Source organism: Theropithecus gelada, chromosome 20 (assembly GCF_003255815.1).
Source record: "Theropithecus gelada isolate Dixy chromosome 20, Tgel_1.0, whole genome shotgun sequence".
Lineage (NCBI taxonomy): Eukaryota > Metazoa > Chordata > Mammalia > Primates > Cercopithecidae > Theropithecus > Theropithecus gelada.
Genome location: NC_037688.1, coordinates 36,066,174 through 36,081,181, shown reverse-complemented (window position 1 = coordinate 36,081,181; position 15,008 = coordinate 36,066,174). Strand labels below are relative to the sequence as shown.

The 15,008-nt window shown below is 43.0% G+C and overlaps 1 protein-coding gene across 3 annotated transcripts in view; it reads right to left on the bottom strand.

Moving 5' to 3' along the window:
- Window positions 1–15,008, bottom strand: part of WWOX (WW domain containing oxidoreductase) — a 1,119,552-nt gene that overhangs the window by 814,277 nt on the left and 290,267 nt on the right. For 2 of the 3 annotated variants that reach the window (XM_025369939.1, XM_025369940.1), the window contains one exon: window positions 13,551–13,639. The exons of the other annotated variant lie outside the window; for it this stretch is intronic. In XM_025369939.1, the coding sequence (XP_025225724.1) occupies window positions 13,551–13,639 (89 nt within the window). The remainder of the gene's footprint in view (window positions 1–13,550; window positions 13,640–15,008) is intronic. 3 annotated transcript variants of the gene reach the window in all.

Below are 15,008 nucleotides of genomic sequence, written 5' to 3'. Positions count from 1 at the left end.
GAGTCTCGCTCTGTCGCCCAGGCTGGAGTGCAGTGGCCGGATCTCAGCTCACTGCAAGCTCCGCCTCCCGGGTTTACGCCATTCTCCTGCCTCAGCCTCCCGAGTAGCTGGGACTACAGGCGCCCGCCACCTCGCCCGGCTAGTTTTTTGTATTTTTTAGTAGAGACGGGGTTTCACCGTGTTAGCCAGGATGGTCTCGATCTCCTGACCTTGTGATCCGCCTGTCTCAGCCTCCCAAAGTGCTGGGATTACAGGCTTGAGCCACCGCGCCCGGCCTCAAATGTCTTTTTGATGACGAGTCAGTGACTGAACTCCAACAGCAGTTTAAGCTTAAAAGTTAAACTGAGGAACTTTACCGCTAATTGAGAGGTCCTGTTTATGTTTTGCTGAATGACAAGGTATGGAATAGATTCTTCAAAAATGAAGACAAGAAAGGACTCGCAGTATGAAAAACACAGTGCAGTGACAAGTAGCTCAACTAAAAATATAATCTTCCTTGGGGATTTTCAGCCGGCTGCCACAGTGTAGCACCGCTGATTTATTCAAATGTATATTCAAGTTTTTAGGCTGACAAGAATTAGCTTCTCAACAATTTACTGGGAAAAGATGGTTCCCATGTTATTAAAATGTGATTTCAGTGTGGTTTCGGCACAACTTCTCAACATGTCAATTATGTAAGTGTAGATTCCAAAGTGACAATGAGGGTGGTTAGGATGCTAAGAGGAGAAAAACCAAGCTGGATTCACGGGCCAAGTTGGGAAATATAATTGTAAACCACAGAAACTCAAACGCTTTTTCCAAGTCTTACATAAATCGAGAGTTCCCTGAGAGTAACCAAATGTTCAAACCCTGACGCCAGGGATTTGCTGCACTGATGTCTGTGTGGGTGGTCTCATTGCGGGTCAAAGAGCAGGCTTGACAGACTGGGCTCAGAGGTGTCGCTCCCTGTTCAACCCAAGCAATGCCAGGTTGGCTTGGTCCCATGATCCATGACCACTCCAGGCAAGGCCTTACTCTTAACAGAAGCCCTCACTCTTAAGGTTCATAGATTCCTTGCAAGAAAACCTTTGGGTTATGTGCCTAAAATAACTATTGTTATACTATGATTACATATAACTATGATTACTTTAAAAGTTGTTTCCCAAGATCTACAAATGTACAGCCTCCATGCCACCCAAAGAGGCATCAATTCAAGATCATATTGCCGAGAATCCGTATCTTAAAAGTTCAGTTCACCCAAGGGTACTATGTGTTGCCATTTTTGTTCTTCCCTCTTCTTCGGTTCCAACCTTCCTCTCTTCCATCCTTCTATCCATCTAGCCAGCCAGCGACCCATCCCCTTCCTTCTACTAGAAGGCAGTAAATGTAATAATTGCAAACGATGATAAAGATGATGACAATGATGGTTAAAATTTTAAGTGCACAGGTTAAAACTTACTAAGTGCTCATTAAGTATCAGGTACTACGCTTTATAAACATGTTATTGAATCCTCTCAACAACCCAGAGTGGTGTTACTCTCCTTTCCCATCTTTGCTGATGAAAGTGAGAATTAGAAATATGAAGGACAGAGCGAAACTCCATCTCAAAAAAAAAAAAAAAGAAAAAGAAAATAAAAAGAAAAGAAAAAGTAAGTTGCGGCACAGATATTCCAAGCTAAGACCAAGATGTGTTAGCCAGTTTCTGCTCGTCTGGGTCTCAGTTTAATGAAGTAAAATAAATATAGAAAAAAGCATCCCCAAAGTATTCCATGTACAATGATTGGGTGTGTTGCTGATGGTTCCAAAATTCATCAATTCAACTGTGGTGCCCAGATAAGAGCAGACACAAGCAAGGGTCTGTAGAGGACAAGACACAAGCAATCCATGAATCCAGCTTGCTTTTTCTCCTCTTGCCATCCTAACCACTCTCATTGTCACTTTGGAATCTATACTTACATAATTGACATGATTGACATGATGATTGACATGATGATGGACAAGTGGGAGAGGAGCCACACAAGCAAAGTCTCAGAGTCAGGATCCACAACATGAGGAGCAAAGTAGAGAGGCCCGGGTTGGGGAAGACATGGCCACAGGTGACGGGAGAAGGGATCAGATTCCGAAGGCCCGGGTGGGCCACAGCAGGAAGTGTAGCTATGTGCAGGTCAGACAGCAGGACATTGCCAAACAGGACAGGGTCAGGGCTGGGTTTGCATTTGACAGTGATCACGCCATCAATTTGGAGGTGTAAAAAGCAAAACGACCCCTTGGTCTTCTTCTACTTCATAAGCATCATTTTGAAGACAAATAGAAAGAAGGGGGAAATGGACAGTGACATATGCAGTAAATGTATAAAGATGACACAAATGAGAGTCAACAGCTGCCGTTTCAGCTTAAACGGACTCCGTGAAGAAGCACCCTCTTGAATGGGTGGAAAATAGTCTGAGTACCTTAACTGAGGGGATGAGAATCTCTTCTGAGTTTAACCTCCTTTACACATATTTCAGCAAAACGATTTCCCTTTGGTGATAGAAAATTGGCTGAAAGGCCAGGAACGGTGGCTCACGCCTGTAATCCCAGCACTTTGGGAGGTCGAGGTGGGCGGATCGCCTGAGGTCAGGAGTTGGAGACCAGCCTGGCATGGTGAAACTCATCTACTAAAAATACAAATTAGCCGGGCATGGTGGCACATGCCTGTAATCCAGCTACTTGGGAGGCTGAGGCAGGAGAATTGCTTCAACTCGGGAGGTAGAGGTTGCAGTGAGCCAAGATTGCACGACTGCACTCCAGCCTGGGTGACACAGCGAGACTCCATCTCAAAAAAAAAAAAAAACAAAAACGAAAAAAAAGAAAAGAAAAAGGAAAATTCACTGAAAGAATCATCTCCTCCAACCTTGAACTGACCTTTGTAATTGTCCCACTAGGCAGCGGCTGTCCATCATCTATTTTACTCATGGGACAAATCTCCTTTAGAAACAATGTGTTCTACATGGTACATTTCCCAAATGAGACACACGATTCTCCAAGCTACTATCTAAGCTGAGTTCAACAGAAGAAGAGATTTTGGACTAAGTTCTAGCCTCACTATGTACCAGCTAGCATGAACTTGGTTGAAGTTCTTAATTTCTTAATCTGTAAAATGTGGTTAATCATTGTACCAGACTGAACCATTAAACACTGCCATTCTTCTGCCATTTTTTAACCCACCCTTAGAGTCCTTATAACGATAAAATGGAATGGTATATAAGTGCTTAGCGGTACATGACACATGATAAATAGCTGATAAATATTAGCAATGATTATTATCATTACATGGTTCCATACTCCAATTAGGGCTTCAGTATCTTCATTATTTAAACAGTACTTAGTTACTTTATTGACCTGCTTCCCCATATGGTAGTATTTCCAAAGCTCAGCAAAGCACATTGTTCCACTCAAACTCTTTCCTCTTCTCTCAGCCCTTAAATATCACGGGGGAGTTTCTTCAAATAATTCAAATTAGGCACACAACATCGAGTCTCAACACTTAGTTACCTTGACCAGACCTAACATAACCCATTTTCTAAGAAAAACGGAATATATTTCTCATGATGAAAAAGGGTGCTATTAAAATGAGTTTCACTTCAAGGGTCTGTGGGCTACCGTCCAACGAGTAGTAAACCACAGCGGCCAGGCCAGATACCAAATCCAAGCCACTTCCTGTTCTTTGTAAATAAAGTTTTATTCAGACACAGCCACACCCAGTTACTTCTGTGTTGTCTCAGGTTACTTTTATATTACAATAGTCTCGTGTAACACTCAACAATGTATTCAACAATGATAGTTGCCACAAAGACCGTCTGGCTGATAAGAGCAAAAATATTTACTATCTGATTCTTTGCAGAAAAACTTTGCCGATGAATGTCTAGTCCAGTGCTTTACATAATCATTATTTAACACCAGCAATAATTAACATTCTTTTCTATAGCTAAAGGCAGGACACCAGCTTGCATATGCACTGGTGGGACTGTGAGGAGTAGGAAAAGACAACCACGGGGTAATTTTTATCTACCCTCCAAAGCGTGGTTTTTCCTCTTTCCCGAAGGGAAGGTTTTTCGTCTTCAATTTCCCTATATCAGTTTGATTTCATGAAACATGATAGTGATAGTTAAACCTAAGTTTCTGTTGGGAAATCAAAAATGTTTATTCTGTGAACATTGGTGTGGTTAATTCAACACATTTTCATTTATGTCTTGGCAGTGATAACTTTTAATATGGCAAAAGGGCTCACTGAGATTTTTTTTTTCCCCAACAAATGTCATGCTAAGTGACCCCTAATTTATGTAATAATTATTCTCTCCATCAGGGGTGGGGTTTTGAAGGTTGGCATCATAAAAAGTTATCAAAAAACTGCTAAGCGTCAAGCATCACAACTGCTGCAAGAAAGAAATAAGGTACAGGAGATATGAGAAGGCATAAGCTTTATTTCCAATGGCTAGCCAAGTTCCTGGCACTGTTGTGAGTGCTGAATAAATGATGAGGCGAGGGAAAAAAAAGTTTTTAAGGAGGGGAGAAAGGAAGCAGATGAAGTGGTCTGGTGTGCCACCGTGCTTAAGGATTCCTAGTATTTGCAGTGTGTGCTGGTGTACCTCACTTATCCATAGCAGGCTGCTTTTACAGCAACTCATCTGAAAAAGATGCCTAAAATCAAGAGGAACAGACATAGTCATGTCAAACAAAATGGAATCTAAGCACTTACTCCAAAAGAAAACTGTGAAGCATCCTCGGGTCCATGGTTTTCCATCAGTGTAAATCAAGAATAACAAAAGAGCAGAAAAAAAAAAATACTCGGTAGAGTAATGAAGTACTTTATGATCCTCAGTGGAACATCACTACAGTAACAATAAATTCTCTTGGCTCTTGTCGCCCTAGAGCTTGCAGGCAATGTGAAGTTCATTTCCCTTCTTCTCTTGGTTGCCAGGCATTGCAGAGATCATTCCTGGACCCAATTTTTCTTTCTTACTTCTCTTCCCTCTTTCTTCCCTTCTCTTTCTTTTTCCTTTTCAAGATAGGTTCTGGCTCTGTTGCCCAGGCTGAAGTGCAGTAGCATGATCACGGTACCCTCCACCACGCTGGCTCAAGTGATCCTTCCTGCTCAGCCTCCCAAGCACCTGGGACTACAGGCGTGCACCACCACACCCAACTAATTTCTGTAATTTTTGTAGACAGAAGGTTTTGCCAAGTTACCGAGGCTGGTCTCAAACTCCTGAGCTCAAGCAACCTGCCTGCCTTGGTCTCCCAAAGTGCTGGGATAACAGGCATGAGCCACCACATCTGTCGTCTCATTTTAAACTATTGTGAAAGCCCTTATGAGACCCACACTTCCTCTCTGAGCACATCTATCCCCTTTTCCTGTTTAATTAGCTTTCTTATTTCTATCTTAAGCTCTATATATTCTCGGAAACCTTTCTTAGATCATTTTAGGATCAACATGAGAAACAAATGCATATTACCAATAGTCCCAGGCTCCATAAAGTGAGATGTGTCTGGTAATTTCATGCATTCTGGCTATTTTCAATAATCAACAACCTGCAAAGCACTGTGCAAATCCACATTACACAGACTTGGAAAGTGAGGCTGAGATTTTCAGTAGTTTGCCCAAAGCGACACAGCCATTAAGTGGTAGAGCTGAAAGTTTCAACTGACCCCCAACACCCATGTTCTTTACAGTACTCCAGGACATATAGGTCCTTGCCCAGGACCTATACGATGGCCCCCGGCCAATCTGGCCCATTGTCTGTTTTGTAAAGTTTTATTGGAACACTGCCATGATCATCCATTTGCATGCTATCTATGGCTGCTTTCAGGCTACCATGGCAGAAGCAAGCAGTTGCAACAGAGATCTTAATAGCTTGAAAATTCTAAAATGTTTACTCTCTGGCCTCTTACAAAAAGTTTACCTACCTCTGCCCTTTATGGTCCTACTTTGATGTTTTGGGAAAGAGAGTGTATCATCTATTTCAGAAATATTTTTCAAAGTATTATATAAAAAGATTGAATGCTGAAAAAGTTTCAGAAGGCAAACATTTACTTAGGAGGGAAGCATGCTTCTTCCCTGATGTTTCTAGATACACTAAGTATTTCACAGCATGATTTCTTAATGCCTTAGGATGGAAAACGTATGGGACACAAAAAATTTAACTTGTAGGCTTTTCAAAATTTTCCTTAAAAAATCATAATTAAGAGCTAGATTTAGAGCATTCATTACAGCAAAAAACTGCCTTTGTTTTTCTTTTCTTTGGGTTTTCATACTGTGCAGAGAAGCAAAGCAACGTGATCTTCTGTTAGGCAAACCAAAAATGGATTTCTCATGTGGAGCCAAGAGTAATGCAGATATGTTGGCTAAAACATTATTCTTAAAACTGAGCTAGGGAGAAAAAGAAAGATTAATATGTAATTTACACGTTGGTCTTCAGGGTAATTTATCCCACAAAATTTGGAATTTATTTATAATTTATAGCCCACCCACTTCCATAGATGGATTTCAGACAGCAAAATTTGGAATATGAATCCAAGAATATCATATCTGGGATTAGTAGATTCAACTTCTGAAAGTAATTTAGCAGGAAATGAAAATAAATAACCTTGTTAAAGATTTTTTTTTTCCTCTCAAATGTTTAAGAAGTAAAGCAAGGATACAAAACCGTTATTTTAACCTTTTTTTAAATCAAAAAAACACCACTGTTCTATATTATCTTCCAAGTGAGACACAGCTTAAGTATAATTTCTTTAAATTATACTGGAGACAGAAAGTTCAGAAGAGACATAAAAATCCATGATCAAAAATGCAGTTCTAAAAACGTTTGGACTTGGGTATTTTAATATGAATTTCTTATCAATTCCAGGAAGAATCAAAACCGTTGGTCAGTATTATACAAGCTGACCGGTAACTGAAAACTAAGTAATAAATATCTCAGGGGATGTCACCAACTTTTTAAGTTCCAGGACTGCAATTCAGTTGTCTATTTTATCAGGCACATATGGAACTATACACCATTTTTTGAAAAATTTTGTAATACACAGACAGGGTCTCACGATGTTGCCCAGGCTGGTCTCACATTTCTGAGCTCAAGCAATCCTCCCACCTTGGCCTCCCATAGTGTTGGGATTATAGGCATGAACCACTGTGCCCAGCCATAAACCATTTTTTGAAGAAGAAAAAGTATTACAGATTACTTCTCTCTAGGAGCTGTTAACTCTTCTAGGCCCTGTTGAAAATATGAACTTTTCAGTAAACTAAGCAGCTACCACTAGGAAGGAAAATGTGCAAAGCCACCATGAAAACATACTGTTGTTTATCAGTCCATTACAGAAAACCCCAATATTTGGTCTGAGTGATTAGAAAGGGACCCAGCTCTTCATACGCCTATGGACACCACTGCTGCCAGGCAGTGGGAAGTCTGGCTCCTCTCCAGGGATGCAGTTTAAACAAAAATATCCCTCCCAAGCCAGTTTGGGTGGAACTTACCACAGGCTTTGGTTTGGAACTTTCCAGTAATGCCCAAAATAATTCGACCCGAGACACACTGGCCAATGACCGCCGCTAACTCTAAGGAGAACTATCTGGAAGCAGGCTGAGGCTTCCTGGGCTGACCACCCAGAAAACTGAGTAGAGAATAACAGAATCAATGAATGAAAACAGGAGTGGGTAAACAGAGAGTGGACAGAGGAGTGAGGAGGTCAGGACGTGCCGGGCCTGAAGAAAACTGGTTTTGGCGATCGGGCCTGTGTGTCCTCTTGGACGATTACACCACTGCCTCTGAAGTATTCTTACGAAAACATTAAACACCAAGTTGATTGAGTCTCTTGAGTTATCTACCCTTTCACAGGAAACTCAGGAGACAGAAGAGTATGTTAAAAGATACCACAGAGATGCAATCATCAAAGTACAGACTGCAGAAATCTCTAGAGCAGAGGTTTCCAAATGTTTTGGCACCAGGGCCTGGTTTTCTGGAAGACAATTTTTCCACAGACTCACAGGAGTGGGCTGGTTTTGAGACAATTCAAGCACATGACATTTATTGTGTACTTTATTTCTACTATTATTATGTTGTAATATATACTGAAATAGTTATCTAACTCACCATCATGTACGATCAGTGGGAGCCCTGAGCTTGTTTTCCTGGAACTAGATGATCCCATCTTGAAGGTGATGGGAGACAGTGACAGATCATCAGGCATTAGATTCTCATAAGGAGCATGCAACCCAGATCCCTCGCATGTGCAGCTCACAATAGGCTTCGTGCTCCTATGAGACTAATGCTGTTGCTGACCTGACAGGAGGCGGAGCTGAGGCAGTAATGAAAGTCACAGAGAGTGGCTCTAAGCACAGATGCAGCTTCATTTGCTCGCCCACCACTTACTCCCTGCCATGCCACCCAGTTCCTAACAGGCCACGGTTCCGCTATTGGTTTGTGGCCTAGAGGTCGGGGACCCCTGCTCTAGAGAACACCCTGGTCCCTTAAATATGTTGCATTAAAAGAAATACTTTCAAGGAAAACAAAAAGAAGAGAAAACCTGAAGATTAAAAATGCATCGACCTTATTTGAATCCTGATTCAAACAAACTAAACTAAGAGAAAGACGGAGGCAGGAAAAGAGGAGGGACAATAGAAATATTTGTTTTACATTGTTTTTTAGCCACTAAATTTTGGAGCCATTTGAGACAGAGTCTCACTCTGTCCCTCAGGCTGGAGGACAGTGGCACGATCTCAGTTCACCGCAACCTCTGCCCACCCCATCCAATCCCCGTGCCTCAGTAGCTGGGACTTCAGGTATGCATCACCATGCCCAGCTAATTTTTGTGTTTTTAGTACAGGTGGGGTTTCACCCATGTTGGCCAGGTCGGTCTCGAACTCCTGGCCTCAAGCGATCCACCGCCGTAGCCTCCCCAAGCGCTGGGATTACACAGGTGAGCCACCGTGCCCAGCCGGAGTAATTTCTTACACGGTAATACATAACCAATACAGAAACCCACACTGAAAATTCTATGACTAAAGTGTGAGAAGTAACAAAAAGTCATTTTGCATTCAGACAGATTTGGGTTCAAATTCTGGATCTTCTACTTGCTCAAGTTGACAGTGTCTTGGGCTCTCTGCACTGCAACCTTGTAATTTGTAAAGTAGGGATAATCATGGTTAAGCATCCAGAATTCTTACAACAAATTAAAGACAGAATACATGTATATAAGAGCTTAGTACATTGCCTTGCACAAAACTAACAAGTTGGCTAGCAGCTATTGTTTACACAATCATGGTTATGGTTAGGAGGGCTCCCTCTACAATAGCCTCCTTTGCACCCTCTCCTCCCAGCACCCAGAATAAAAAGAAGATATCTAGGAACAGGCTGATCCCCATCTCCTGCAGAAGGCAGATGGAGGATGGTTCCACAGTACAATGAGCCACTCTTCTCACCCGTGTTTGTACGAAGCATCTGTTTCTACCTTTTCTGCTCTAAGACTACACAATATGCTGCCTATCCCAGTGTGGAGAAACACTTGAGCTGGAGCATGGACCAAGGGAGTACACACAGGAACTCAGAGCCTGATAATACTCTGGTGTGATCGCATACAGGCTTTGAAACGGTATATTAAATAAGAGCACCCACATGGAATTTAAATTTAAGGGTTTTTTTTTTTTCCTCTCCACAATGCAACGGCACGAAAAGAGATTGGTTCTGAACTGGCAGCCTTTCTTTCATTTGTCATTATGTTTTACACACAAGGAAATTTTAATGTCTGAAGATGGGGGGTGATAAGAATAGAGTTACATGTGTTTCTTTGGCAGCCTAGTCACCAGCACTTAAATTCACTTCTGACAGTTCTCAGAATCGAAAGACCTGCAAGTACTAAACTGTCATCTGCCTGTCCATGAGAGATTTCACTTTGGCAGCATTTCAAAAGTAAAATCTCTCGCTTTCTTTATGCATATTTTCACCACCACTATATTTCTCCAAGCCATGTAAAATCCTGTACTCTCGTGGGACAGATACAAAGAGGTTTGTGCTACAGAGGTCTCTAAATGGAAAATCACCCTTGTTTCTCAACCTAGAAGTATTTTCTAAAAACTGAAAGTCCTGTGCTAAAATCTGGGATTAGGGCAAAAATGGGTGAGAGTTTCCTCCAAGATTTTGAGGTGGCTGATTACAAAAGGCACTTCAACTTTTGATGATTTCCCAACTACTTAATGGTTAAAACCTAATGGTCCAGTTGAGATGTGGAAGACGATCCTATTATGTAACAGTTGGCTCACTTCAGCAAAGCTGCTCGCTTCCAACACGTTCTGACAGAGGAACTGGAGCAAGTCATTCAGTGGCAGTGAATGTGAGATCTCGCATGCTATCAGGGAAAGAACAAGAGGCAGACTGGAGTGAAATACCATGCCTGTCACCTAACGTGCAAAGTGACCCTGCAAAAGACCCTCACACTCTCTGGGTCTATTTCTATCGCATTTAAAATGAAAGACAGGGCTGGGCACAGTGGCTCATGCCTGTAATTCCAGCAGTTTGGGAGGCCGAGGCAGATGGACCACTTGACACCAGGAGTTGACTAGCCAGGCCAACAAGGTGAAACCTCATCTCTACAGAAAATACAAAAATTAGCTGTTTGTGGTGGCATGCACCTGTAATCCCAGCTGCTCTGGAGGATGAGGCATGAGAATCGCTTGAACCCGGGGGCCAGAGGTTGCAGTGAACAGAGATTGCACCAGTGCACTTTAGCCTGGGCAACAGAGCAAGACCCTGTCTCAAAATATAAATAAAAAATAAAATGAAAGACAGTACAATATGGTGGTCAAGTTGGAGCCCTGGAGAGGCTAAATCATCCCCTCTAACTACATCCCACATGCCTTGGATAAATTATATATCCTCTCTAGCCTCACTTTCCTTATCTGTATAGTAGAGATATTAATAGCATCTACTCCCAAGGATTGCTTTGAGAAATGAATCACAACATACATGCAAATTATTTTCCATGTATGGCTCATCATAAGCCCTCAGTAAATGAGCTGCTACCTCTGCTGTTCTTGTCATCATCATTCCCTCCCAAACCACCACAGACAGATGAGTTTGAGGAGTCAGCCGTCCATCATAGATGACAACTGAGGTGATAGCTTGTGTGGGGTTCCTGTGGCTTCCAGGACCACCACTCTCTTCCCACAGCCCAGAAGAATGCCTGGGGCTTTAGAGGTGCTCCTCAAATGTGTGTGAAGTGAAGGAGCAGGTGGATAAATGAATGATGAAGCAATCAGAGAACAAATGTCTTGAATGCTAGTATTACAGCCTGTTGAGGTGCCTCTTGATAGTTCTGGCAAGGGGTGGCAGCTGCTAACAGCCAAGCACTGCAAAGGACACAAACACGAAGTCTCTCTCAGATCTGGCTGGCTGGGGGATGTCATTTCACTGTTACTACAAGACACCTTGGGGTCTGCACTTAGGGGATGTTGCAACTCTCACTAAGACTCTGACTCTAATGTAGACCTCAAGGACTTGGGACAGTTGCTAACTCCAGCAAGAGCCTTAGAGAGTCAACTTTTTTTTTTGAAACAGAATTTTGCTCTTGTCACCCAGGCTAGACAGCACGGTTCAACCTCGGCTCACTGCAACCTCCACCTCCTGGGTTCAAGCAATTCTCCTGCCTCAGCCTCCCGAGTAGCTGGCATTATAAGCATGTGCCTCCGCGCCCGGCTAATTTTGTATTTTTAGTAGAGATGGGGTTTCATCATGTTGCCTAGGCTGGTCTCGAACTCCTGACCTCAGGTGATCCACCCACCTCGGCCTCTCAAAATGCTAAGATTACAGGCGTAAGCCACCACACCAGGCTGAATACAAACTTTTTTTTTTTTTTTTTTTTGAGAGAGAGTCTCACTCTGTCACTAGGCTGGAGTGCAGTGGTGCCATGTCGGCTCACTGCAACCTCTGACTCCCAGGTTCAAGCGATTCTCCTGCCTTAGCCTCCCAAGTAGCTAGGACTAAAGGTGTGCACCACTACACCCAGCTAACTTGTTTTATCTTTAGTACAGAAGGGGTTTCACCATGTTGGCCAGGATGGTCTTGATCTCTTGACCTCGTGATCCTCCCGCCTTGGTCTGCTAAAGTGCTGGGATAACAGGCATGAGACACTGGACCCAGCTGAGAGCAAACTTTTTAAGTCTAATAAAGTAGAGTGGCTGGGCGTGGTGGCTCATGTCTGTAATCCCAGCACTTTGGGAGGTCGAGGCGGGTGGATCACCTGAGGTCCGGAGTTCAAGACCAGTCTGACCAATATAGTGAAATCCTATCTCTACCAAAAATACAAAAATTAGCAGGCCATGGTGGCAGGCACCTGTAGTCCCAGCCACTCAGGAGGCTGGGACAGGAAAATCGCTGGAGCCCGGAGCGAGATGTTGCAGTGAGGCGAGATCGTGTCCAACCTGGGTGACAGGGCGATGCAAAGAGGATTGGATACTAGACAAAAGCGTGGGGTCAGCTCCCCACAGGGCCATTTGAATATCTGGTTTAAGATCCCTTCCCTCACATCCTTCATCTGCTTGGAACACTGCAGAACTAACGTTCCCAACAGAGCCTAGCAAAGCCAAAGGCAGCTTGTCATTTACGAGAGCTCTCCACGTTCAGTGGCTCTGGTGCCTCTTGTGTAATTATCTTATCCTTGGCACCACCTGTGCTATTATTCACTTAATCCTCATGTTTGAATCAAGTCACTGAAAAAAAACAAATGAAGTTCTTTATTAATGAAATTCAAACCTCTATGTTAAATGAGAAACCAGGATTGCCTGCCCTAAATATGAGTAAAAATAAACACTTGGAAACAAAGTATTGTAATTATTGTAGCTTGCCATGATCGCTTTCCTTAGCTCAGGGTTTCAGGGTTTGAGGCCTCCTGTCTGTCTCTCTGTCTCCCCACCCGCTTCCGCTTCTCTCCCTCTCTCCTACAACCTTCTCTGTTAGAAAGGGATGCTAGCATATGATAGCATCAAAATATGCTAGGCCCTAACTAAGGCTTTCTCCAACTGGAATTTTGAAAGACTGAAAATAATGAAAAAAAAAAATGAATGTGAGTCCACGTTTTTTGGAATCACGTCCATGTACCACATCAAATCACCGAAGGTTTTAGAAACTGGAGGTCTTTTGGGTGCTTGGATTGTAAACATCCCAGCCATACTAGATAACTGAGTTTACTTGGTCCTGAATAGAATTAAAATATACTCTTACACGATTCTGAAATGCACTGCAAAAATCTTATAATCAGGATGCATCTTACAATTGCCAAGCTTTTATTAGCCACTTTTACTAGTGCTTTAATAGCGTCTTCTCCTTTTGTATCTGGGAAGCCGTTATTAGATTGATGACACATCTCATAATGAGGGTGACTGTGAGTCAAGAAAATATGGTTCACCTTAACAGGGCCAATATAAATGAGCCTCCGGTTTGGACGCCAAGACAACACAACAGCTTTGCGTTCTCCCAATTGTATTCATCTGATAAAGACATTACAATAGCAAGAAATTATGATCTATAACCCTCCACTGGAGCACTCACACATTCTTGGCCTTGAATGCTTCAGCAAAATGTTGCACGCTACGGAGCAGAGCGAGGTCCAGGGCCATTGCTTCTACCTTGGCTTTATGCTGGAATGAGAGAAAATAAAAAGAAATGATAAATAACAGCAAGTTTAGTTCATGGTATCAAGTTACAGTAAATGTGTTATGGAACATGTCGGAATTCCCCTGTTTAATATAAGACGCCCAGAGAGAATATAAATCATAGGAATGAATGGAAGAACAGGGCTTTTACTGCCAAGTTCGGGGAGGATGTGAGGCTGGGATTCTGCTAAACCTACAGGCTGTGGGGGCGGAGTGGGGGAGCATGGGTTGTGCTGTGTTTCAGCCGCACAAAAGAGGTTGCAGAGGGGCTTTGGGCTAACATTATCTCCTCTCAATCCGCATGCTAAAAAGCTGTAAGGAGGGGAACACACGACAAGGCCTGGATCATGGAAAGATGCAGTGGACAATGTCTTAATTTCAAAAGCTGCCATCCAGGTTGTGAAATATCTCCACTAAACCTGCATCAAAAAAGCAAAGACAACTCCTTTATATAAAGTACAAAAGCAGAAAGACTCGTTTATACCAATAGACTCTGACGGACTGAGATCTCAAAGAGAGCCCTGACTTAGTAAACCCAGAAAACTCTATCAGTAGGTGGAGTACATGCTGGTGATACGAATACTAACGGTAATAATGGCTACTGTGTATTCAGGGCCTGCCGGGGGCTGGGCATTTACATGCCATCTCACTTCAGGCTCCTAACAACTCAAAGACAATGTTCTCTCCATTTGACAAGGCAGCATCTTACAAGAGATCACAGAGACAAGAAGTTGAGTACAAGAACTGACCCCCAGTCAGTCTGATGCCGAAGCCCAAGTTCCCTCCTGGCAAGAAAGCAGGAGAACTGGAGAGGTCAGGATTTGAAGCAATGGAGTTCCGTTGGCCATGTTCTTCATGGCATCATTCTGCAAGGACAGATCTCCGGGTTGCCCCTCCCACTGGCCTTGTGTGTAGGGGCCACTCCAAACTTTTAAATCTGGGTGCGCTTCGGAGTGCGAGATTCAATACTATCACTTCTTAGACCTAGCTCCTTGAAAGGACAAAAAGCCACCTGCCTATTCAAGTAAGAAGAATCCTGTAAAACAAATTGTTGACTTGGGACTTCTAGTCTAGACTGTGATGTTTAACTAAGATTAAGGAGGATAACATGATACCTATAAGGCTATGAAGGGGGATGCAAATGGCACTGCTGAGAACATCCTCTACCCTAAGTGTCCTGTTCAGGGATGGACAGGAGTTGGGATGAGATGTGCAATGTATTTGCAGCCGGTTTATCTTGGCCGCCAAGTCCTGGGCTCTAACCCAAGTCCTAAGCTTTAAGCTGTGAACATCAGGCAGCAACGGCTGGAAAACACACTCACTCTGGACCATTTCACAGTGCTGAGTCTCAGTT